We start from the raw sequence: 27409 nt of genomic DNA, 5'->3' as shown, positions 1-27409 counted from the left end.
CACTGTTACCTCAGGGAGATTGCTTGTGTCTTCCCCAGTGAACACAGATCTGAAGTACCAATTCAATTCTTCTGCCGTTTCTTTGTTCCCCATAATATATTCCTCTGTTTCTGTCTTCAAGGACCAAATTTTATATCTAACCATTTTTTTTTGCCTTTCACATACCTAAAAAAGCTTTTACTATCCTCCTTTATATTTTTGGCCAGTTTACCTTCGTACCTCATTTTTTCTCTGCGTATTTCCTTCTTAGTAATCCTCTGTTGTTCTTTAAAAGCTTCCCAGTCTTCCGTTTTCCCACTTATCTTTGCTATGTTATACTTTTTCTCTTTTAACTTTATATGTTTCTTAACTTCCCTCATCAGCCACGGCCACCCATGCCTCCTCCTAGGATCTTTCTTCCTTTTTGGAATGAACTGATCCTCTAATGGTATTATCACTGGACCCATGTAATGTTCTATGGACCCGGGTTCAAATTCCACCCTAGCAGATGGTGGAATATGAATTCAATAAAAATCTAGAATTAATTGCCTAATAATGACCATGCATACAATGTTACAAGTACGAGCATCTGTTAGCTGCTGTTGCAGTGATTGTAATGAGGTCAGCCAGTTGGTCCTCATAGAGTATGAGATCCCTGATTGGGGCTGTTAACTCTGTCTAATCAGGGAGCCCTGGCTGACAGATATAAACAAGAATCTCAGAGGTTCTGCTCACTCTGAGAGCTGGCTCTGAGGGAGCTGGATCAGTGTCAAGGATGCATCACATGCAAATAAAGGGTGACTTGGTGATGAGATATCAGCCTCTGTGGAGTTATTTCAGTTGTGATTTTCCAAATTGCACACTCAGAGAGAAATCATGATTCTCTGTGAGGTCTGCTCCATGATTTGAAATATATTTGAATGTTTTGAGTAAATTAACCCATAGAGTTAATCAACCCCTGATGAGTGATTCCTTATCATTAACGTGACAGGCCTTGTTTTAAACATTGTAAGCCTATATATTCTTTCTTCTCTGATACACTTCTGAAGAGGCCTGCAGCTTTACATTTTCTTCCTCAAGGCGCTGTTTAGAGATTAAGGTTGATGGATTGCAGAACAATCCTACAGCAAAGAAGCTAAAATATATCTGTCAAATAGTTACCTGAGTCACTTCTACTTCATAAACTAACCGATGTGGGAACTTGCAATGTTCCCCAGGCTCTTCAGGTATAAGTAAGTGGTATACTCAATCTAAAAAGTTGATTTGAATTTTTCCAGCTGTATTATTTACACAGTGCTGTGGTCCCACTGGAACAGATTCTCTTGTACTTGCTGCAGAGAGTAATTCAGTATTAACCCGACTGAACATTGAACAGAATAATCAGGTAGGACCTCGCAAAAGGCATACTTTTGTCTCTTTATTTTATTTCACCTATTGGAGTAATGACTGCATTTCACAAATGTACTTGTCTGTGAAGTGCTTTGGGACATCCTGAGGTTGCGAAAGGCACTATATAAATGAAAGCATATTTTCCTTTTTGATTGAACTGAAATAACTTGAGTATTAGGCACATCCCCCGATAAGTGTTCATTCCTCTGAGGTAAAAACAATGACTGCAGATGCTGGAAACCAGATTCTAGATTAGAGTGGTGCTGGAAAGGCACAGCAATTCAGGCAGCATCCGAGGAGCAGGAAAATCGACGTTTCAGGCAAAAGTCTTCATCAGATTCATTCCTCTGAAACCAGTTTGGCTGCACTAACAAGTGCAGAGTAAGAAATATTTTCTCCACTGAGTTTTCATGAGGGGCTATGGGGAGAAACCCTTTCCACTGATAGGAGAGTAGTTAAACAAAGGATACAGATTTAATATAATTGGTAAATCAAATCCCAGGGCAATGAGGCTGGTTTGCTTTACACAGTGCAGCATTCTAACTGGATTATGCTGATTGAATGGCTGAGGACTGTTAATTTCACAGCAGCATTCAATGGGGAGCTGGATGTCTACTTGGAAAGGAAATAAAGTTGCTAAACTTTGTGGACAGTATTTGGTGTTCACGACACAGGACTCTTTATGAAAGTGTTTCTAAGAAATGACTGCCTCCAGTATTTGTGCCTCATGGGAGAGGTGACATAATTACGGCAGACCGAAATGGCATTTGTACCTGATTACAATCCAATCCAAGTAGAAGGAGCAGTGTAATGGAACAAATTGGATAGCTGCTTTTAGACAGCCAGTAGAGAGGGAAGGTGCTGCACATCACCTTTCTTGGCTGTTGGTGGGATTGCCAAGACAGAGGGTGAATCTTTGTCGATGCTTGATGACCAATTGGCAATCTGTTTTAGATGTCTCCAGTGTTTATGTCCATTGGGTTCTGTGCTCATTGCCTGTTGACTTATGAGCCCCTATTTACATGGTCACACTGAGGAAATTGCTCTGGAATTATCACTGGCAAAATTGAGGTTCCCTGAAGTTCCCATTCTTCAGGGACACAACATAGAACAGTACAACACAGGAAGAGGCCCTTCAGCCCACCATGGCTGTGCCGACCATGATGCCACTCTAAACTAGTCCCATTTTCCTGCACATGGTCCATATTCGTCTATTGGCCTTCTGATCATGTGTAAATGCCTCTTAAACTTTGCTATTGTATCTGCTTTTACCACCTTCCCTGGCTGTGCAGTACAGACACCTAACATCCTTTGTATTAAAAAACTTTCCATGCACATCTCCTTTAAACATTCACTTTAAACCATTGCCCTCCCACCCCCACCCAGCTTTCGACATTCTGGGAAATAAACTCCAAGTATCCACTCTACACGTGCCTCTCATGATTTTATATATTTCCATCAGGCTGCTCCTCAGCTTCCTAGACTCTGACAAAGGCAGTGCAGGTTTATCCAATTTCTCCTTATAACTAATACAACTTTCCAGTTGGTCTCTATCCTGCTGTATCATTTGACAAACTTGCTCACAAACCACAACTCCACCATTTTTTGTCTCATCTGCAAACTTATGAATCAGACGCCTATATTTTCACCCAAACTATTTATATATATATTACAAATAACAGAGGTCCCAGCATTGATACTTACACAGCACCACACCTGTCACAGATCTCCAGTCAGAAAAAAAAACACCCCTCCATAACTATCCTCCATCTTCTGTGGTCATACCTGTGTCGTATACAACTGTTGTATACAACTCACGATGGATTCCATGCGATTTGATCTTCTGGACCATGAGGAGGGACCTTGTCAAATGCTTTAGTAAAGCCCATGTAGACAACATCCACTGCCATACCCTCACCAATCATCTTGGTCACTTCCTCAAAATGATCAATCAAGTTTGTGAGGAAAGACCTTCCCCCCCTAAAGCCATGCTGACTATCCCTGAGACGTCCATTCTTCTTCAAAAGCAAGTAAATCCTGTTCCTAAGAATCTTCTCCAATAATTTCACTGATGTAAGGCTCACTGACCCAGCATTTCATGGATTATCCCTGATGCCCTTCTTTAACAAAGGAGTAAACCCAATGAAACCTCAGGCAGGAGAATGCTGGAAACACGAGGTCTCGAAAATGAATTTTTTGAAGCAATTATTTTGACAAAGTCTGGCTGAAGTCTATTGCAGCAATGAATATCACCTTTGTTCTAAAATATTGGGAACTCTGATTACACTGCAGTGTATAAACATGACCACTGAATATTAGCAAGTGGAGGCAGAATAGGATGATGTGTGAATGGTTGGGAAAAGCAGTGAATCCTTTATTGCTCTGCTTGCAGAAATCTTGCCTCAACCACAAAGACGTTTTAATCTTCAATACTTGTGCTATGTGCCCAAATTTGCTGATAATGCAAAAATAAGTGGGAGGGCATGTTGCGGTGAAGACGCAAGGAATCTGCAAAGGGATTCAGGTAGATTGAGTGAGTGGGCAAAAACTTGGCAGATGGAGTTCAAAGCAGTGAAGTGTGAGATCACGCATTTTGAGAGGAAAAAATCAAAAGGCAGACTGTGATAAAAATGGAGAAAGACTCCCAAAAATTCAGGATGGTATTCTTCTGTGTGAAACACAGAAAGTTAGCATGGAAGTATGGAAAGTAATTAAGAAAGCAAATGGAACTTTGGTCTTTATTGTTAGAGAAGTGGAGATTAAAAATAGGGGAATCTTATTGAAATTGGACAAAATATTAGTGAGACTGTGGCACTGAGTTCAGTTTTGATCCTGATGTGTAGAAAGAATGTATTGGCTTTGGAGGCAGTATAAGAGATTCACGAGGCTGAGTCCTGGGATGCAGGGAGTGACTTTACAAGAATGGCTAACCAATTTCAGTCTTTCTTTCTTAAATTTCAGAAGAATAAGGTATGATCTTCTTGAAAGTTACCGGATTCTGAGGGGGCTTAACAGTGTCGGTATTGAGAAGATGTTTATGACAGTGGAGATCTCAAACTAGGGGACATAATTACATATAACAGAGTTACACATTTAGAAGTGAGATGCAAAAGTATTTCTTGGTGGTTAGCACTGCTGCCTCACAGTGCTAGGGACCCACGTTTGATTCCAGTCTTGACTGACTATGTAGAGTTTGCATGTTCTCTCCATGCCTGCACAAGTTTCTTCCAAGTGCTCTGGTTTCCTCCCACAGTCCAAAGATGCGCAGGTTAGGTGGATTGGCCATGGTAAATGTAGGATTATAATGATAAGCCCATAAGACATAGGAGCAGAAATTAGGCATTCAGCCCATCCAGTCTGCTCTGACATTCAGTCACGGCTGATAGGTTTCTCAACTCCACTCTCCTGCTTTCTCCCCGTAACCCTTGATCCCCTTGATTCTCAAGAACCTATCAATCTCAGTCTTAAATATACTCAATGACCTGGCATCCACAGCCTTTTGTGGCAATGAATTCCAGAGATTCATCACTCTCTGGCTGAAGAAGTTTCTCCTTATCTCCATTCTGAAAGGTCTTCCCTTTACTCTAAGGCTGTGCCCTAGTCTCACCTATCAATGGAAACATCTTCCCAACATCCACTCTGTCCAGGCCATTCAGTATACAGTAGGTTTCAAGTAGATCTCCCCTCATCCTTCTAAACTCCATCGAGTATAGATCCAGAGTCCTCAAACGTTCTTCATATGTTAAGCTTTTTTTTCCTGGATCCATTCTCATGAACCTCCTCTGAACACACTCCAGGGCCAGTACATCCTTCCTGAGATATGGGGACCAAAACTGCCCACAATACTCCAAATGTGGTCTGACCAGAGCCTTATAGAGCATCAGAAGTACATCCCTGCTTTCATATTCAAGTCCTCTCAAATAAATGCCATTATTGCATTTGCCTTCCTAACTACTGACTCAACCTGCAAGGTTACCTTGAGAGAATCCTGGACTAGAACTCCCAAGACTCTTTGCACTTCATATTTGTGAATTTTCTCCCCATTTAGAAAACAGTCAATCCCTCTATTCTTCGTACCAAAATGCATGACCTCACACCTTCCCACATTGTACTCCATCTGCTACTTCTTTGCCCACTCTCCTAACCTGTCCAAATCCTTCTGCAGCCTCCCCACCTTCTCAATGCTACCTGTCTCTCTACCAATCTTTGTATCGCCTGCAAACCGAGCCAGAATGCCCTCAGTCAGGTGTGAGTCTGGGTGGGATGCTCCTTCAGAAGGATGACTGGAATTCTTAATACCAGAGTTGTGGAAGTGAGATCACAAGAAGTGCTGCAAGAGGTAGATAGGTAGTTGAAATAGCTGAGAGCTGTGAGGAGCTGGCACAAAAGAAGAGTCGTAGCCTGATGTAGATCAGCCATGATTTTATAGAAATGCAGGGTAGGCTTGAGGGGCTGAATGGCCAACTCCTACCCCTGTTTCGTGATGTTCTGAGGCAGAGGTTTCTCATGCATGATGAAAAACAATTTGAAGCTGTAACAGATTTTGAATCACTGACAACCACTTTGCCCCTAGGAGTGCTGCATTCCTTCTGGTGAGGGAGAGTCTCACACCAGGCCAAACAATGTGCAATGTTATCTTTGTTTCAACGTTGCTGGAACCTCCTCCATAACAGCACTTGGTCACCCGCAGAGACTTATGATTCGACACTCCACTCACACCACCATTTGTATGATCTTTCGATCACTCTGCCCTTGATCTGTCTGCCCACAAATTCTGTGTTCCGTGTGCATCCCTCCCACTTCACCTGATGAAAGCCTTTGGTTTCAAATACACATGTTGGACTATGCCAACATAGTCTTGTCCAGAGAATTCCAATGACTGACAACTCTCTGAGGGAAGAAATTCCTCCTCATCTCGATAATGCAGGGGAGTCTCTGCGGGTGACCAAGGATGTGAGACAGTGTGAGTAAAGTGTCAACAGCTGAATAACAACTGAAGAGATATCCTGTGATCTGATTAAGTGAGGGAGAAGCGTAATTACAAAAAAATAAAAATAAGGTGGTGCTGGAGACAAACCAAATGACCAGAATAACATGAAACACAAACAGAAGCCACTGGAAAAGCCCAGCAAGTCCTGACAGTATTTGTGAAGAAAAACCAGAGGAAGGGTCCCCAGACTCGAAACGTTAACTCTGAGTTTTCTTCACAGATGCTGCCAAATCCAATGCCCCCCCCCCCCCCCAAACACACATCACCCCCCTCACCCAGCAACCCCCGGCCCTGCTCCTTGATTCTAGCATCCAAAGTGTTTTCAGTTTTTATTGGACTGGAATAGCATGATAGGTATAAGAGTCACATGCTCAGGGTCTAGCCAAAGTAGTAAATGATGAAAAACTGTGCAGACTAATTAAGGTAGGGAGATCATGACAATTTATCAAGGTGATGGCACCAAAACAGGACACTAAGGAAGATTTTGCAGGTGCAGAAGAATATGTGAGGTCATGTGTAGCACTCCAAGAATACTGTCCTCTCTCTGTAAAATCTTCCTTACTGTCACCTACAGGGAATTATTATTTGAAATCCACTCCCACCATTTGTATGATTGTTTGATCTCTCTGCCCTTGATCTCTCTGCCTATAAATTCTGTGTCTATGCGCTTCCTTCTCACTTCACCTGATGAAGGGGTTATGCTCTGAAAGCTTGTGATTTTAAATAAACCTGTTGGACTATAACCCGGTGTCGTGTGGCTTCTGACGTTGCCCAGCCTAATCCAACACCAGCACCTCCATTGTATTTTACTTCCCTCTTGGTGAAGAGCTTGGTGGCGGAAACGACATCAGCGGCGGTGATTGGGCCCAGCAGCAGCCCGGATCCATGACGGGGTGGGAGGTGAGTTTGGGTTTCGAGCCGGTGTCTGTGTCTGGTGCAGATTCATGGAGGCAGCAGTGGAGTTGAGTTTGAACCCAGTTCGAGACTTTGTGGCATTATGGGGGCCCAAAGGGGAATCATGGCAGTGGCAGACTCAGGTTTGGGCTGGTACTGTACCCGGCAGCATCAGTGACAACTACATTGGCAAGGTCCAATGGCGAGATGGTAGTGGCGAGGGCATCAGTGCAGGCGAGATGGTGCGAAAGATGGGACGGCAAAGAGGACTAGGGACTGATGGAGCGCTCAAACAAGAAGGACTGTAAAGTTGGACACTCCCTTCATTTCTTCATTTTCCTGCCTTTATATTGGTTTTTCGGTGTTTTAAGATGGCACTCTACAACACTCTACCCTGTACTTTGTAACAAGACATACGTGACGATAAATAAATGAATCAAATGAATCAAAGTATTTGTAAAGTGGATTTGTCTCACAGAGTAATATCAGCTCCTGTGTGGCTACAGCAGCAGCAGCCAATGTTCTAATTACACACCAGTCTGCACAGAATTGTTGATGGTCATGATAACGTCTTCATGTTTTATTGGATTCTAAAGGCGTTCATGAATAATTCACACCTTTGCAAATAAAGAGATCTCATCGCTGCTCACAAGAGACCTTTGTTGGCAATTATCTGTAGGCCCAGTGCTGGAGTTGCACATCACTCTCTCCTTGCAGCCGCTGCCCTGAATGATTTATTAGCGAGTGAGGTGAAGGTTTTCTGCAGCAGATTTTAATTGCCCAGCCGCAGCCTCTGGAAGTCCGGATCTCGAGGTGTGTTTGGTGGTGGAGGTTGGTGGAATTTGAGAGTGGGTGAGGATGGGAAAGGATCCTTCCCCAGCACCAGTGCAATTACAGATGCCTGACATGGAAAGAAAACCTCTACAAGGAAGAGGTGACCTGCAGTGTCTCCAGCTCCCAGATTGCACCTTCTTCATTTGCACCTTGGTTAAGGAAGACAGGGCTCAGCTGTTGTTTGTTCAGCCTGTCACTCTCAAATTGGGCCTGAGATTGTCACTGCCATACTCGATGTCAGAATCAACAATAACTTCCCATTAAAGAAAAATCTGTCTGCTTTTTGTTGTATTTCAACAATCAAATTGTGTGTTTTGACAAAACAGTGTGTGTTAAGCAGTTGATGCAATGCCACACAACAAATGTATAAGGAAAGTTATAGATCATGGTATAAAAGGGGCAGGGGCAGTGCAGATGCAAGATTGGCTGAGTGATCGAAAACAGAGTCTGTGGATATTTTCCAAGCTGCAGCAAGAGTTTGAGGTGGAGTTCCCCAGGGGCCAGTATTGAGATCCTTGCTTTCCCTGACATAGATTAATGTTCTGGATCCTTCTGTGCAGGGGATAATTTCTAAGTTTGCAGAAAATCTGGAAGAATTACAACATTTAAGAGGCATTTGGATGGGTATATGAATAGGAAGGGTTTGGAGGGATCTGGGCCGGGTGCTGACAGGTGGGACTAGATTGGGTTGGGATATCTGGTCGGCATGGACAGGTTGGACCGAAGGATCTGTTTCCATGCTGTACATCTCTATGACTCTAATTGTTAAACTATGAGGAGTGCATTGTGGAAATCCAAAAACAGACAAGTTGATGGAGTGGGCAAATAGGTGCAAGATGGGATTCAATGCAGAGAGATACCGAGGGAGTGCAGTGATGGTTTATCAAACTGATCCCTGGGATAGCCGGATTGGCATATGAGGGGATGTTGACTCTGTTCGGATTGTATTCACTGAAGTTTCGAAGACGGAGGGGGGAATCTCATACAAACAGGATCGATGTTCCCAATGGTTGGGGAGTCTAGAACCAGGGATCCGAGTTTAAGGTTAAGGGGTAAACCATTTAAGACTGACATGAGGAGAAATTTCTTCACCCAGAGAGTTATAAACCTGTGGATTTCACTATCACAGAAAGTAGTTGAGATCAAAGCATACTGTTTTTTTTTTCAAGAATAAGGTAGATATAACTCTTGTCGCTAAAGAGACCGTGGGGGGAGGATTAGGGTATTGAGCTCAAAGATCATATAGAACAGCAGAGCAGGCTCAAGGGTCAAACAGTCTGCTCCTGCTCCTGTCTTCTACGTTTCTAAAAATGTGAAGTGATGCACTTTGGTCTGGTGAACATTGAAAGTCAATTTGAAATAGGGAATACTGTGCTAAAGGGTATGCAGGAACAGAGGAACCTGGATATCTGTTTTTGTTTTGTGCATAGATGTGGCAGGATAGCTGGAGAGAACAATTAATAAAGCATACAGTGTCCTTCACTTTATTAATAGGGGCACAGAGTAGGTGATATTGAACTTGTACAAGACATGTTTGACCTCAGCTGGACTATGTGTACAGTTATGCATGTCACATGATAGGAAAGATAAGAATGTATTAGAGAGAGTGCAGAGCGTTTTACAAGAATGGTTCCATGAATGTAAAATTTCAGCTAGGAGAACAAATAAGGAAGATGGGACTGTTCTCCTTGGAGAGAACAAGGTTGAGAGGAAATTTGATGGGGCTTTTCAAAAGCATGAGCAGGTTGAATACAGTAAATAAGAACAATCTGTTCCTACTTGTAAAAGCAACAAGAATGAGAAGGCATAGATTTAAAGTGATCTGTGAAAGAAGCAAGGACGATGTGTGAAAAAAAACCTCTTTCGCACAGTGAGTTGTTCAGATATGGAGTGCACTGCCTGGAAATGTGGTGGAGGCAGATTCAGTTGAGGCATTCAAGAGGGAATTGATTGGTTATTTGAATAGAAATGGTGCAAAGGGGTATGGGAGAAAGGGCACGTGATTAGCACATGATAATAATGCTCATTTGAAGTGCCAGGGCAAGCACAATGGGCCAAATGGTCGCCTTCTCCTCCATTACAATTCTGTAACAAGCCTCAAGATGACTGTAAATGGATTATGTAAAGTCAGAGACAAGATACATTGTGCCTTTTAGACTTTATCTTTCTAATTAGCATCTCATCTGAATTCAACCCCAGTGGAATCTTTTTTTTGGTTGCAAACTTAATACAACAAGGCAAATGGGCAGTTTTCTGCAAAGCAGCACTTAGCACTTTAAAGAAGAGAGAGATTTTAAGGATATAAGAGCAGTGTTAGATCATCCAACCCCTCGAGTCTGGTCCACCATTCAGTAAACTTATGGCTAATCAAATTATGGCCGCAACCCCACTTTCATGACTACTTTTTGTAACACTTGCCTCCTTTCTGAATCAACAATCCGTCTAATTCAATGTGATCAATGACTCAGCCTTCACTTCCCTCTGGAGAAAGTTAGTAACCTTTTGAGATAAGGAATTCCTCCTGATCTCTAACTTGAATTTAATGGGTAATGATTGGGTGGGGTATTCTTCGGAGTGTCGGTGTGAACTTGTTGGTCTGAAGGGCCTGTTTCCATATTGTAGAGATTCTATGATTCTATGAATGAGAAACCTCTTGTTCAGAAACTGTTCCACATGCGTCCACAACAGAATCATCTTCACACGACCTATCCTATTAAGCCCCGAAGACTCTGAGATGTTTCAAAATGAACATCTCTAGTACTCCTAACTCCAACCCCTGCCCCCTCTCAGCAACTTGTTCAACATCTCCTCATAAGACAACCCCTTCATCCCCAGAATCGACTTCTGAACTCGCATGGGTTGTTCATGACCGTTGACATTGCAAAGACCATAAGCTATTAGGGACTGAAATGAGGAGGAATTTCTGCACTCTGAAGGTCGTGAATCTTTGGAATTCTCTATCACAGGGTTTGTGGTGGTTCAGAGATCAATAGATTTCGAAATGTCGAAGAAATCAGGGAAGATGGGGATAGTGTGGGAAAATGATCTTTAGATAGAAGCTGAGCTGACACAATGCTCAAATGGATTTCTCCCCTTTGTATTCTCTCCTGTTTAGTGCCATGAATATTACCCATGTGCACTATTGAAAGTGCCCCAGCAAACATTGACTAACACTGTCACAAAGTCCAACATCCACCTTCACCCTCCTGCCACCCCCAGCCCCTGGAAGTTGAAGCCAAGGATGGTAGACATGCCTCTTGGCATGCCTGTGCCCTCCATAAACAAGTGGCCCTGATGTCACCCTACCACACCTCCTGGGCCAAGAAGCTCCACCATAGCTGCGGAATAAGCGAGTCCACTAAGGGAGTGAGAGAAGAAAGGAACTCAATTTTGAGAGCACTTTAGTGGCACTGTGTGACGTGTCACGTTTGCATAAATGTTATTGGTTTTGCAAGACATCTCTTTATGTCTCTGTGTCGCCCTGAGTACACCAGTGCCAGAGTGATGGCTGACATCATGTTCATGCCGCGTGTACCATGGAACAATATTCATGTTGAGAGCCTGCTGCAGCATGCAGCAAGAGGAACAAGGTATAGATTTCAGGTGACATCTCTGGTCAGAGATTACCGGGGAACTGTGTTCTGTACAGCGCATGTATCTCTCTTCAATATTTGTGCCCCGTAAGAGGAAGCCATTTTGGAAGGCTTTGCAATCCCCTTCCTCATGGATCAAGACCTCCCGCCCACCCCAGATGTGCTCCAGCCATTTTCTCTCACATTGTACCCTTCCAACTTCCAGCACAATTGAAGGTGATGGTGAGCACTGTTTGGTCAATGGCTTCCAGCGTCTAGCTTTACGTGTCAGCGAGGCCCCCAGTATCGAAATGACTTAACAGATAGCCCTTCCTGTGAAAGCTGTTGGCTTTGCACCTCCCGGGTCCCCACCCAGAATGAATGAATGAATTGTCTTTATTGTTCCATGCATTCGAATGAGTGCAGTGAACAGTTTGTAATATTGCCTCTAAGGGCCATATTAGGTACAGGATACCTAGTTGCGGGATACATACATATTTGGTACAAAGTTGAAAGATAAATAAAGGTCCAGCATAAGACTAAAAAGGAAGAAAAGTACTTGATTTGACAGTCCTTTCACCTCAATCTGTGCCAGCAGTGAGCCGCCAAACTGCACCAGGCTTTAAACCACGCAGCCTCACCACCAGTCCATCAGGGACTCACCTCCCCGTGATGGTCTCCGCTCTGGGACTCACCTCCCAGTGATGGTCTCCAGTCTGGGACACACCTCCCAGTGACGGTCTCCGGTCTGGGACTCACCTCCCAGTGTCAGTCTCCGGTCTGGGACTCACCTCCCAGTGTCAGTCTCCGGTCTGGGACACACCTCCCAGTGACAGTCTCCGGTCTGGGACTCACCTCCCAGTGTCGGTCTCCGGTCTGGGACTCACCTCCCAGTGATGGTCTCCAGTTTGGGACTCACCTCCCAGTGATGGTCTCCGGTCTGGGACACACCTCCCAGTGACGGTCTCCAGTTTGGGACTCACCTCCCAGTGACGGTCTCCGGTCTGGGACTCACCTCCCAGTGACGTGACGGTCTCCGGTCTGGGACTCACCTCCCAGTGACGGTCTCCAGTCTGGGACTCACCTCCCAGTGACGGTCTCCGGTCTGGGACTCACCTCCCAGTGATGGTCTCTGGTTTGGGACACACCTCCCCATGATGGTCTTCAGTCTGGAACTCCCCTCCCAGTGATGGTCTCTGGTCTGGGACACATCTCCCAGTGATGGTCTCCAGTCTGCGACTCACCTCCAAGTGATGGTCTTTGAACTGGGACTCACCTCACAGTGATGGTCTCCACTCTGGGACTCATCTCACCGTGATGGCCTCCGCTCTGGGACTCACCTCCCAGTCAGTGATGGTCTCCAGTCTGGGACTCACCTCCCAGTGATGGTCTCCACTCTGTTACTCACCTCCCAGTGATGGTCTCTGGACTGGGACTCACCTCCCAGTGACGCTGTACAGTCTGGGACACACCTCCCAGTGATGGTCTCCACTCTGGGATTCACCTCCCCATGATGGTCTGCAGTCTGGGACTCACCTCCCAGTGATTGTCTCCAGTCTGGAACTCACCTTCCAGTAATGGTCTCTGGTCTGGGTCTCACCTCCCAGTGATAGTCTCCGCTCTGGGACTTACCTCCCAGTGATGGTCTCTGGTCTGCGACTCGCCTCCCAGTGACGGTCTCCGGTCTGGAACTCACCTCCCAGTGATGCTCTCCGCTCTGCGACTCACCTCCCAGTGATGCTTTCTGGTCTGCGACTCACCTCCCAGTGACAGTCTCCGGTCTGGAAGTCACCTCCCAGTGATGGTCCCTCGTTTGGGACTCACCTCCCAGTGACGGTCTCTGGTCTGGGATTCACCTCCACGTGATGCTCTCCAGTCTGGGACTCACCTCCCAGTGATGGTCTCCGGTCTGGGACTCACCTCCACGTGACAGTCTCCAGTCTGGCACTCACCTACCCGTGACAGTCTCTGGTCTGGGTCTCACCTCCCAGTGATGGTCTTCGCTCTGGGACTCACCTTCCAGTGATGCTCTCTGGTCTGGGACTCACCTCCCCGTGATGGTCTCTGGTCTGGGACTCACCTCCCAGTGATGGTCTCCAGTCTGGAACTCATCTCCCAGTAATGGTCTCCAGTCTGGAACTCACCTCCCAATGACGGTCTCTGGTCTGCGACTCACCTCCCAGTGACAGTCTCCGGTCTGGAAGTCACCTCCCAGTGATGGTCCCTCGTCTGCGACTCACTTCCCAGTGACGGTCTCCAGTCTGGGACTCACCTCCCAGTGACGGTCACCGATCTGGGATTCACCTCCCAGTGATGCTGTCTGGTCTGGGTCTCACCTCCCTGTGATAGTCTTCGCTCTGGGACTCACCTCCCCGTGATGGTCTCTGGTCTGGGACTCACCTCCCAGTGATTGTCTCTAGTCTGGAACTCATCTCCCAGTAATGGTCTCCAGTCTGCGACTCGCCTCCCAGTGACAGTCTCCGGTCTGGAAGTCACCTCCCCGTGATGGTCTCTGGTCTGGGACTCACCTCCCAGTGATTGTCTCCAGTCTGGAACTCATCTCCCAGTAATGGTCTCCAGTCTGCGACTCGCCTCCCAGTGACAGTCTCCGGTCTGGAAGTCACCTCCCAGTGATGGTCTCTCATTTGGGACTCACCTCCCAGTGACGGTCACCGATCTGGGACTCATCCCCCCTCATGACAGTCTCCAGTCTGAGACTCACCTCCCAGTGACGGTCTGCGCTCTGTTACTCACCGCCCAGTGACGGTCTCTGGTCTGGCACTCACCTCCCAGTGATGGTCTCCGGTCTGGGACTCACGTCCCAGTGACGGTCTCCGCTCTGTTACTCACCACCCAGTGACGGTCTCTGGTCTGGGATTCACCTCCACATGACGGTCTCTGGTCTGGCACTCACCTCCCAGTGATGGTCTCCAGTCTAGGACTCACCTCCCAGTGACGGTCTCAAATCTGTTACTCACCTCCCAGTGACGGTCTCCGGTCTGGGACTCACCTCCCCGTGACAGTCTCCACTCTGGCACTCATCTCCCCGTGATGATGGTCTCCGGTCTGGGACTCACCTCCCAGTGATGGTCCCTCATTTGGGACTCACCTCCCAGTGACGGTCTCTAGTCTGGGACCCGCCTCCCAGTGATGGTCTCTGGTCTGGGACTCACCTCCCAGTGATGGTCTCCAGTCTAGGACTCACCTCCCAGTGACGGTCACTGATCTGGGATTCACCTCCCAGTGATGCTCTCTGGTCTAGGACTCACCTCCCAGTGATGGTCTCCAGTCTGGGACTCTCCTCCCCATGATGGTTTCTGGTCTGGGTCTCACCTCCCAGTGATGGTCTCCGCTCTGGGACACACCTCCCCGTGATGGTCACCAGTCCAGGTTTGCCTCCAGCACTCACTTCCAGTGATGGCCGTTGTTATGGGACCCATGTCCCCACACTGGCCCAGTCCGAGACGACCCTCCTCCATTCCCCTCTGAGTACGTTTAAAAAGTTAAAAGCATTAAAAAAACACTCAAGAAAAGAGAAAAAAAAAGCAAAACTGCCTAGGAATGGGCAAAGCAGTGGAATTCCGGCCGGAATGTCCTACAGTGCCACCATCTTGCTGTGCTGTCTATGTGAGTGTGTACCCTCTCCTTCCCTGCCCCTTATATATGAAGCCACCACGGCATATTTGATCATACACTGTCCTTTCTGGCACACCACCACAACCAAAGCCAGGGTGATCCTAACTGTGGATGAACTCCACTCCTCCCACACTATCCCATTCTCATCGGTGCTTTACCATACTCTCTCCTTACAAGTACAGTTGCCTTCCTTCACAGTAATCATGCCCCCCCCCAATAGCCTGCAGACCAACTCCATCCCCCACCATCCCCACAAATAGGTTGCCAAGTCTCCTCACCATTGCCATGATTGTCCTTTGTCCATGACTGTGTGTGGGACTCCGCTAATCGCTAAAAGAGCAAGTGGGCAGCATGGAGGCGCAGCCTGGTCCAATCTGTGAGTGTGGTACCAGGGTGCCAAGTGGCCATGCTGTAACCTTTCAATGCTTGTTGCTGGTGTACCCTGCAGTGCAGGCCAGTGCCTCCAAAGTGCCATCTCAGTGATCGAAGAAGTGTCATGAGGATCCTGAGGGCTTGGCAAATATCGGATGCCAGTATCCATGGGTGAGGGCTGCTTTGGTGCTGGTGCCCATGGACTGTGCGCTGAGCTTGTGTTTGATAGTGAACAACATGGAGGGTCTACACACCAGCAGTCACCAGGAAGTCTCCCGTGTCTGGAACGTTTGGCATCTGGTTTTGTTCCCGGTGGATGGTGGGACGTTAATGAAATGAGACTTGCAGTTCACAAGGTCATGACCCAAGCCATAATCACCTTAGCAGGCAACTTCCTGCTTCTTTGCCATATAGCGGCTTCAATGCCCAGAACTTAATAAACAGAAGCAGCATGTTGCCCCAACGATGAGGTAGGAGTTATCGGATTTCTCATGTGATTCTGCAACATCTCCCACCATCCTATAAGATCCCTGTGATAAAATTGTCACAACCGACGACTCAAAGAGAAAAGTTAGTGCACTTTTCCTTTTTTAAAAAAATAATTCACGGGATGTGGGCATCGCTGGCTAGTCCAGCATTTAGTATAGAGTCATAGAATCATACAGCATAGAAACAGACCCTTCGGTCCAACAGGTTCGTGCCGACCAGATAGCCCAATCTGACCGAGTACCATTTGCCAGCATTTGGCCCATATCCCTCTAAAAGCTTCCTATTTATATACCCATCCAGATACCCTTTAAATGCTGTAATTGTACCAGCCTCCACCACTTCCTCTGGCAGCTCATTCCATTCAAGCACCACCCTCTGCATGATTTTATAAACCTCTATAAGGTCACCCCTCTGGCGCTCCAGGGAAAACCGCCCCAGCCTGTTCAGCCTCTTCATACAGCTCAAACCCTCCAATCCTGGCAACATCCTTGTAAATCTTTTCTGCACCCTTTTAAGTTTAACAACATCCTTCCCATAGCAGAGTGACCAGAACTGTATGCCGTATTCTAAAGGTGGCCTCACCAATGTCCTGTATAGCTGCAACATGACATCCCAACACCTATACTCAATTCACTGATGAATGAAGGCAAGCATTCTAAATGCTTTCTTCGCCAACCTGTCTACGTGCAATTCCACTTTCAATAAACTATGCACCTACATCCATAGGTCACCCCCAAACCCTGATCATTAAGTGTGTGAGTCCAAGAACACAGAACATTATAGTGCAGTATAGGCCCTTCGGCCCTCGATGTTGCGCCGACCTGTGAAACCAATCTGAAGCCCATCTAACTTACACTATTCCATTTTCATCCATATGTTTATCCAGTGACCATTTCAATGCCCATTAGGTTAGGTTAGATTAGATTAGATTACATTACAGTGTGGAAACAGGCCCTTCGGCCCAACAAGTCCACACCGACCCGCCGAAGCGCAACCCACCCATACCCCTGCATTTACCCCTTGCCTAACACTACGGGCAATTTAGCATGGCCAATTTACCTGACCTGTACATCTTTGGACTGTAGGAGAAACTGGAGCACCCGGAGGAAACTCACGCAGACACGGGGAGAACGTGCAAACTCCACAGAGTCAGTCGCCTGAGGCGGGAATTGAACCCGGGTCTCTGGCACTGTGAGGCAGCACTATGCCACGGTGGCACAGTGGTTAACACAGCTGCCTCACAGCGCCAGAGATTAGATTACTTTACAATGTGGAAACAGGCCCTTCGGCCCAACAAGTCCACACCGACCCGCCGAAGCGTAACCCACCCATACCCCTACATTTAATGTAGGGGTATGGCTGGGTTGCGCTTCGGCGGTGCGGTGTGGACTTGTTGGGCCGAAGGGCCTGTTTCCACACTGTAAGTAATCTAATCTAGGTTGGCGAGTCTACTACAGTTGCAGGCAGGGCATTCTATGCCTCTACTACACTCTGAGTAAAGAAACTACCTCTGATATCTGTCCTAAATCTATCATCCCTCAATTTAAAGCTATGTTCCTTCATGCTAGCCATCACCATCCGAGGAAAATGGCTCTCACTGTCCACCCTATCTAATTCTCTGATTATCTTATATGTCTCAATTAAGTTACCTCTCAACCTTCTTCTCTCTGATGAAAACAACATCAAGTCCCTCAGCCTTTCCTCATAAGACCTTCCCTCCATACCAGGCAACATCCTAGTAAATTTCCTCTGAACCCTTTCCAAAGCTTCCTCATCCTTCCTATAACGCGGTGACCAGAACTGTACGCAATATTCCAAATGTGGCCGCACCAGAGTTTTGTACAGCTCAACATGATCTCATGGCTCTGAAACTCAATCCCTCTACCAATAAAAGCTAACACACTGTATGCCTTCTGAACAGTCCTATCAATCTGGGTGGCAACTTTCAGAGATCTATGTACATGGACACTGAGATCTGTCTGCTCATCTTCACTATCAAGATTCTTACCATTAGCCCAGTACTCTTTATTCCTGTTGCTCCTTCCAAAGTGAATCACTTCACACTTTTCCATTTGCCATCTCTCAGCCAAGCTCTGCAGCTCATCTATGTCGCTCTGTAATCTACAACATCCTTTAGCACTGTCCACAACTCCACCGACCTTACTGTCATCCAAGCATTTACTAACTCATCCTTCTACACCCTCATCCAGGTCATTTATAAAAATGGCAAACAGCAGTGGACCGAAAACAGATCCTTGCGGTACACCACCAGTAACTGAACTCCAGGATGAACATTTTCCATCAACCACTACCCTCTGTCTTCTTTCAGCTTGCCAATTTCTGATCCAGACCACTAAATCACCCTCAATCCCATGCCTCCGTATTTTGTGCAATAGCCTACGGTGAGGAACCTTATCAAACACCTTACTTTGGTGCGGCCACAATTGGAATATTGCGTACATTTCTGGTCACGGCATTATAGGTGCATCAAAGCACCATATCAATGGCTTTACCCTCATCCACCTGTTTGGTCATGTTCTCAAAGAACTCAATAAGGTTTCTGAGGTACGACCTACCCTTCACAAAACCGTGTTGACTATGCCAAATCAACTTATTCCTCTCTAGATGATTATAAATCCTATCTCTTATAATCCTTTCCAACACTTTCCCCACAACCAAAGTAAGGCTCAGTGGTCTATAATTACCAGGGTTGTCTCTACACCCCTTCTTGAACAAGGGGACATTTGCTATCCTCCAGTCTTCTGGCATTATTCCTGCCCTGGCTTGCCTTACCAAAATACAACAGCTCACATTTCTTTAAATTAAACACCAACTGCTATTTCTTAACCCGTTGCCCCATCTGATCAAGGTCCTGTTGTACCCTAAGATATGATTGTCCATCCCTAATTTGCCCGGAGGTCAGCTGAAAGTCAACTACATTTCTGTGGGTCTGGAGTCATATGTAGGCCAGACCAGGTAAGGATGGCAGTTTCCTTCCTGAAAAGACATTGGTATGGAAGAGGGGAAGGGGGTTTGGAGGAACAGAATGTGGTGGAGTGGACCATCCACAGATTGCTAAAAGTGAACACATGAAGGCTAATAGAATCTTGGACCTTAGTTTGAGAAGTGTTTTTCTTATAAAGGTGATACTAAGCCATGACCAGGCAGAATCAGAGCATCAAAATAACTTTACCTCAGTACCACTCTCTTGAACAGTCCTACCTGTCCATCTTCTTTCCCACCTATCTGCTCCACCCTCCCTTCTGATCTATCACAATCGCCCCCCCACCTCCACCTACCTTTGCCTTCCCAGCTACCTCCCCCTCAGCCCCACCCACCTATCCATCTCTCAGCCCCTTTCCCCTCCCCCACATTCCTGATGAAGGCCTTATGCCCAAAATGTCGACTGTCCTGCTCCTCGGATGCTGCCTGACTGGCTGTGCTTTAGCAGCACCACACTTTCCGACTCTGATCTCCAGCATCTGCAGACCTCACTTTCTCCTAGACTAGAGGAAGGCTATCCTGCCATTATTTGGCACAAGACAGCACTTCCACAGCCAACAGGGAGCCTGTCCTAAGAAACACCCGACAAAGTCTTCACTCTATGGCCACCATTATAACCTTGGACTCTGTGACCCCAAAAGTCTCATCCCAGGGATCTCATCAGTGTCATAGCCCACTGCTTAGGAACTTTTTGTTGATAAGTTATCAATAGTCCAAGTGGCTACTCACTGCCTGTTCACTGATAGCCTTGCCTGACACCCCCACCCCATCACATCACCACCAACCCTACCCCATTGTCCATCTGGCCTCTGGCAAACTGGTCTCCGGTCATTAAAAGCTTGTGTTGTCCCACTAAGCCACGTCCTGTTTCAGCCTTCCCACGTCAGTAATCTAATAGCGTGCTGAAGCTGGCTAACCTGTAAATGATTCTGAGTGGTTAATTATGACTGTGGCAGCACTGCTAAATGCGATCACAATGAGTTCACAAATGCTCGCTTTGGAAGACTGCCTCCCACTGCTCAATTACAGGAGTACAACACTAGAAAGCTCTGAGCGGACGGGTTTCAGTGTGATCTCCAGCTTGCATTTCAAGTGACATGACAGCATCTTCCTTCCCTATCTCCCTCAGCTACAAGCTGACATAAATGACATACATCCTGCAGGCCCTGCAGATATAGACTGAGCCAAAACTGTCGGTGGCATTTTGTAATTTATTTGAATGTCTGGTACTCGGAGATAGCAATGTCGGTTTTCTAACAGAGGTGCAGCGATCTTGTTATTGATTACTTTCTCCCTGGAGAAGACCATGAGATTCTTTAATGGGATGGTGATATATTCCAAAATGATTTGTTAGTCAGCAGATGAAGTACTGTAGTTGACAAGTTCAGTGCATAAGATTCAATTTGTACATTAGGTAAAACAAGATGTAAGCATTAGAAAATCAGTAATCAAAAGCAGGAGACTAGACAAATCACTGTTTGCTATCCATGCATTTTGAAATTGAACATATACTTGTTAAGCAGTCATACTTCACCAAGTCAGAAAAGCAAAAGTATAAACTCAACATATATTCTGTTGAGTAACAAGGTTGTGCAATACATCAGACTGACTTCTGGATATTGAATACATTACATGGGGTCTGGAGAGAAAGTGGGAAGATGGCATTGAGATAGAGGATCAGCCATGACCATGTTGTATTGTGGCTCAGTGGTTAGCTCTGTTGCCTCACAGCGCCAGGGACCTGTGTTTGGTTCCAACCTTGGACAATTGACTGAGTGTAGTTTATATATTCTCCCTATGTCTATGGGGACTTACTCCCAAAGTCCAAGAATGTCTAGGCTAGGTGGATTGGCCATGGGAAATGCAGGGAGAGTGTAAGGGGGTCGGTCTGGGTGAGATTTTTGGTTTTTGGAGAGTCGGTGTGGACTCGATGGGCCAAATGGCCTGCTTCCACACTGTAGGGATTCTATCAACTGATTTAAAGGGCCGAATGGCCTTCTCACACTCTTTTGATTGATGGGTTTGTAATTACAAAAGGTTTTGAACCAAATGATACAGAGGAAAAATATACTTGCTGGTTGAAGTAAATTAATTAAAATTCGAGTAACGCCATTCAGGAATGAAATTAGGAAATAGCTTTATGCACATACGGGAAAATGGAAATTCGAAACTTTCGGCTGGGCTGAATGGTCACGCCAGTGTGCCCTTCCCCCAGCTGAAGAGCCAGTGCCAGTCCCACTGTAATCATTTGTGGGAGCCTCGGCACAACTAAAACCCAGTCTTAAGTGGTCAGTCTTGGGGAACCTGGGTCCTATAGGGTGAGAGCGCTGGCTCCCAGCTCTGTTGATGGGGCAAAAGCTGGAGGATCTCTCCTGTCCTGACAGCACCACCCGAGGGCCTCTCTAGTGGGGCAGATTCACCAGGGTCAGACAGTCAGGCCCTGCTTCTGATGGTTGGGGGATGGATGTAGCATCAGTCTAAAGGCCTTGTTGCTGATAAGTCTGCCTCCCCTCCCCTAATCAGGTACCACTCGAAAGAAACATCCCTCCGCTTAGCTCCTTTAAGGTGTACCCAGTGGCTCACCACATAGCGCGAACCTCCCCCCACACACACCCCACCCCAAGTCCAGAGGCAATGCCATTATTTGGCACTTAGAAAACTCAACTGGCCTCTGAGCAGGAAGGCTGTTCTTGATTCTGCCTGCCTGAAACTTAATTGGGGACCAGATGGCAAAATCATGAGCTCTCCATCCTGTGCCTTTGCACCCGATTTCTGCCCCTCTTTATTTTGTATATTTAGATTTTCAGGCAGGAACCAGCATTGAATTTGACCCCAATGTGTTAAAAGGTGAAAATGAGCAAGAAAGGTTCCTCTTTAAATAGGACCACCCAGTTTGCCGAACAGTACGTCTCGTTTGAACCATCAATCCACCTGAATGAGGCATGAGAAAAATAATAATTGCCCTCCGATTTGCAATTCTCTTAGACTGCATATGAAGCTAATCATGACTGGGAAGTGTGGGGGATAAAAATTAATTAAGCCAAATCCAAATTTTTTTACATTTGTTGGTGGGATGTTCCCATCCCTGATTTCCCTTGGGAAGGGGAAGATGTTTTCCCTGGAGCGTCGGAGGCTGATGGGTGACCTGAGAGATGCTTGTAAAATCATGAGGGGCATGGATAGGGTAAACAGACAAGGTCTTTTCCCTGGGTTGGGGGAGTCCAGAGGGCATTGGTTTACGGTGAGAGGAGAAAGATTTAAAAAGGACCGAAGGGGCAACTTATTCACGCAGAGGGTGGTGCGTGTATGGAATGAGCTGCCATAGGAAGTGGTGGAGGCTGGTACAATTGCAACATTTAAAAGGCATCTGGATGAGTATATAAATAGGACGGGTTTAGAGGGATAAGGGCCACATTTGGAGTATTGTGTGCAGTTTTGGGCCCCAGAACTCAGGAAGGATGCACTGGCCCTGGAGCGTGTTCAGAAGAGGTTCACGAGAATGGTCCCAGGAATGAAAAACTTTACATATAAGGAATGTTTGAGGACTCTGGGTCTGTACTCGATGGAGTTCTGAAGGATGAGGGGAATCTACTTGAAACTTACAGAGTGCTGAATTTCCTGGACAGGGTGGATTTAGGGAAGATGTTTCCATTGGTAGAAGAGACTAGGACCTGAGAACACAGCCTTCGAGTAAAGGAAAGGCCTTTTAGAACGGAGAGAAGGAGAAATTTCTTCAGCCAAAGAATGGTGATTCTATGGAATTCATTGCCACAGAAGGCTGTGGAGGCCAGCTCACTGAGTATATTTTAGACTGAGCTAGGTAGGTTCTTAAGTATCAAGGGGGTCAAGGGTTGCGGGGAAAAATTGGGAGAATGGGGTTGAAGAACTTATTAGCCATGATTGAATGGAGGAGCAGACTCAATGGGCTGAATGGCCTAATTTCTGCTTCTATGTCTTATGGTCTTAAATGTGGGCAAATGGAACTAGATTTATTTAGGATATTTGGTTGGCATGGATGAGTTGGACCGAAGGATCTGTTTCCATGATGTACATCTCTGTGCTTCTATGAGCCACATTCTTAAAGTACGAATCCCAGGAATTTGACTCCCTAATAGATTAAGAGCGGCCAACTAGTTCTGAGTCAGGACAGTGTGTGGTTTGCAGAAGACCTTCCGGGTGTTGGACTTCCAATGTGCCAATGCTGTCCTTGGCAACTCCATCCATCTAGGTATTAGAGGTCAAGGGTTTGCAAGGTGCTGCTGAATGAGCTTGGTGAATTGCTGCAGTCCATCTTGTAGATGGTACACACCGCTGACCACTGTGCATCAATGGTGGAGGGAGTGAGGGTTTAACGTCATCAATATGATCCCAGTCAAGCGGGCTGCTTTGTCCTGGATGGTGTCAAGTTTCTTGAGTGTTGCTACAGCTGCACTCATCCAGTCATGTGCAGGGTTTTCCATCACACTCTTCACTTCTGCCTCAGACAGACCTTGTGGAGCCAGGAGTCCCCTTTACTTTAATTACTGCTGTGCAGTTCATTGAGGTCTGTGCACAGCAGTACTTCCCACTCTGAACACTCTGTGCAGTCATAGAGTCATAGAGATGTACAGCACGGAGACAGATCCTTTGGTCCAATTCATCCATGCTGACCAGATATTCTAAATTAATCTAGTCCCATTTTCCAGCATTAGGCCCATATCCCTCTGAACCCTTCCTATTCATATCCTATCCAGATGCCTTTTAAATGTTGTAATTGTACCAGCCTCCACTACTTCCTCTGGCAACTCATTCCATACATGTACCACCCTCTGCATGAACAAGTTGCCCCTTTGATCCCTTTTAAATCTTTCCCCTCTCAAACAAAACCTATGCCTTTTGGTTTTGGACTCCCCCACCCCAGGATAAAGACCTTGGCTATTCACCCTATTCATGTCCCTCATGATTTTATAAACTTGTATAAGATCACCCCTCAACCTCCAACGCTCCAGGGAAAGTAGCCCTAGCCTATTCAGCCTCTTCCCGTAGCTCAAACCCTCCAATCCCGGCAACATCCTTGTAAATCTTTTCTGAACCCTTTCAAGTTTCACGTCAATGCTTGAGGTCACCAGTGATGCACCATCCAGAATAATGACCAGGAAGATCATCTGAATCTTTGCTGGACTGCAGTGTGATTTTCTTTACCTGCATCGCACAGCTGACCTTGGGTGAATGCCAGAATAAACACACTTGCTTTATATTGATGAACATTGATCTTGCCTAACATGGATGTTATACCTCATTTTATTACCTTAATTGCGTAAGGAGCAGTTGGTTTAATTTTAAATGGGGTTCGAAACCAAGATTCTTCATGTTGATTTCTCCCTACTGTGAAATTCTGCCTCTATCTTTTATATTTTCATTGTGAAAGCTTATTCTCCTTAAAGGAAAACTAGCTTCCTAATCAAAAGGAATGCTTTCTGCGGGAGGACTCTGCATTGACATTACTATATTCATGTGCATCCACACATTTGCCATCATTGTAAAGAAATGGAAATGGGCTCTGGGAAATGCTCATTTCCAAAATGTTTCTCTTTAATTGCATGAAATAAGATCTGGACAATATCTGCACTTGGGCTGCTAAATGGCAAGTAACATTCGCGCCATACAAATGCCAAGCAATGGCCATCTCCCATATGAAACAATCTAACCACCACCCTTTAACATTAAATGGTGTTACCATCACTGAACCCCCATTATCAACATCCTGGGGTTACTATTGACCAGAAACTCAACTGGATTTACCACGTAAACACAGGCGCATGTTGGAGGCTAGGAATACTACGGCAATTAACTTGCCTCCTGACTCCCTAAAACCTGTCCAATATCTACAAGGCATCAGGAGTGTGATGGAATATTAAATAAGAAACGAAAGAACTGTGGCTGTTCTGAAGAAGAGTCACTGGACCCAAAATGTTAACTTTGCTTGCTCTCCACAGATATTGCCAGACCTGCTGAGATTTTCCAGCAATTTCTGATTTTGTTTGTGATGTGATACTCCCAAGTTGCCTCAATGGGTGCAGCTCTAACAACACTCAAGACGCTTGACACCATCCCGAACAAAGAAGCCCACTTGATTGGCACAACATCCACAAACATCTAAACCCTCCACCACTGACACTTAGTGGCAGCAGTGCTTACTATCTACAAGGTGCACTGCAGAAATGCATCAAAGATCCTTAGACAGCACCTTCCAAACCCATGAGTGCTTCCATCTAGAAGGACAAAGACAGCAGGTACATGGGAATTCTATCATCTTCAGGTTCCCCTCCAAACCACCCAACATTGTGAGTTGGAAATGCATTGCCATTCCTTCATTGTCGTGTCAACATCCTAGAATTCCCTCCCTAATAGCTTTGTGGATCAACCTACAGCACATGGACTGCAGCGGTTCAAGAAGGCACCTCACCATCACCTTCTCAAGGGCAACTAGGGACGGGCAATAAATGCTGGTCCAGTCAGCCATGTCCCATGAGTCAATTAAAACCAAACACCAAAATGGTGTTTTCTAGTCAGTGTTGGTGGTGCACTCTGAGGTGTGGGCCATCTCCCAGTTACTCACATTATTCCTTATTGGCCACAATCCTGTTCAGTGGCAGCATCATCTCTGTGGAAGAACTGGAGGATTTTCAGATAATTGGGAGAACTGGATCCTCCCATTTGCCCACAACGACTTGGCTGTAAATTACATGCTGCCCAAAAGCTTATTCCATATGCAGGGATAACTAAAGCACATAAATTCAGCTATTAGCATTTAAAAGTGTAGGCCGTTTGTAAGATTTTCCTTTGCCTACATTTTTGACAGAACTCAGCCAATTTAAAATAATGAAGCGTTTGCCTCTGTCAAAACAGCAGGGGAAGCATTCTATATTAAGCATCAATTGCCAATGTGATAACACTCCTGTGGCATCATTTCAAGGTCAAGAGGCTATACTCTGTCCAAAGTCCATCCACATTCAGTGTCCGATAGGAGTCACAATTCCCTCCAGTATTCTCAAGTCCTCTTTTACCAGGGATCATGCTGCCTCGAGACACCGTTCACATGCAACTTTACCAAAATATAAAGAATTGTATGAATTCTGCAATGTAGCATTCCCTGATATGTTAGCTAAAAATCACACAACACCAGGTTATAGTCCAACAGGTTTATTTGGAAGCACTAGCTTTTGAGGTGCTGCTCCTTCATCAGGTGATGAAGAGACAGCACTTCGAAAGCTAGTGCTTCCAATTAACCTGGTGTTGTGTGATATTTAACTTTGTCCACCCTGATCCACCACCAGCACCTCCAAATCCTGATATGTTAGGGCTTGTATGAAGTTTAGATGGTATCTTATACAAGCCATTTGACCCATCATTGCCTGTGCCAGTGAGGCCAATTAAGTCTTCAATTGTTAATATGATGAACAGCAGTAGGTTTTACAAAATCTTGGAAAATAACATGTCTGAAGAAATCATAGGTGTGAACCATTTCTGTTCACTAATCATCAGGCTTGGAAAGTGCAATCAACAACTTATGCCACAGTTATTTAAATTCACTGAAACAGTTTATTTACCTTCTAATTGCCCAATGGCCTTGTGGGTCAACCCAGGGCAGGTGGACTGAGGGTTCAAAAAGGCAGCTCAAGGGCAACTAGGGACGGGCAATAAATGCTGGCCCAGCCAGCCACACCCACATCCCACAAATGAATAATTTTTAAAAATTCAAACTCTAATTTTAATTGTGGTGTTTGTAATTATCATTAAAACACGCCAGAGAGAACATTTGCCCCATCTTCTGTGTGCACAAGACATTGAAATGAGCCATCCAGATCTCGTACACAGCTGTTCTGAGCAAGCCCAATTTAGCTCCATGTTTTCTTACCATCTTCCACATATCTGACCAATTAACCATCTTCTTTATTTTCTCAGGTCCAAGAGTCCCAAGGGTCACAGTTCACAGTACCAGTGATCGTCACAGTAAGTAGTCACCTTTTACCTTGACTCTTAACTTGACAGACTGCTTGTCTCCTCAGCTCTCTGTCCCTGCCAGGCAAGCTGCCAACTTGTATTTTGAGCCGCCAGTCACTCCCTTACTTTCTCTCGGATTGCAAATGCTTGGTTTCCATGGTGAACACTTGCTCACGAAGTATATGACAGCTCGATTGAATCTGAGGATTTATCCCTTCAAGGCACTCAATATTGTCAGCTGTGTTATACCTTCATAGAAATATACACA

General features: G+C 45.8%; 1 protein-coding gene across 6 annotated transcripts in view; it reads left to right on the top strand.

Moving 5' to 3' along the window:
- dpp6a (dipeptidyl-peptidase 6a) overlaps positions 1–27409 on the top strand; it is a 1472261-nt gene that overhangs the window by 1373294 nt on the left and 71558 nt on the right. For all 6 annotated transcript variants that reach the window (XM_043690726.1, XM_043690728.1, XM_043690729.1 and 3 more), the window contains exon 17: positions 27103–27150. In XM_043690726.1, coding sequence (XP_043546661.1) covers positions 27103–27150 — 48 coding nt within the window. The remainder of the gene's footprint in view (positions 1–27102; positions 27151–27409) is intronic.

The sequence above is a fragment of the Chiloscyllium plagiosum genome, chromosome 5 (assembly GCF_004010195.1).
Source record: "Chiloscyllium plagiosum isolate BGI_BamShark_2017 chromosome 5, ASM401019v2, whole genome shotgun sequence".
Classification (NCBI taxonomy): Eukaryota; Metazoa; Chordata; class Chondrichthyes; order Orectolobiformes; family Hemiscylliidae; genus Chiloscyllium; species Chiloscyllium plagiosum.
This window is presented reverse-complemented; position numbering and strand designations above follow the sequence as displayed.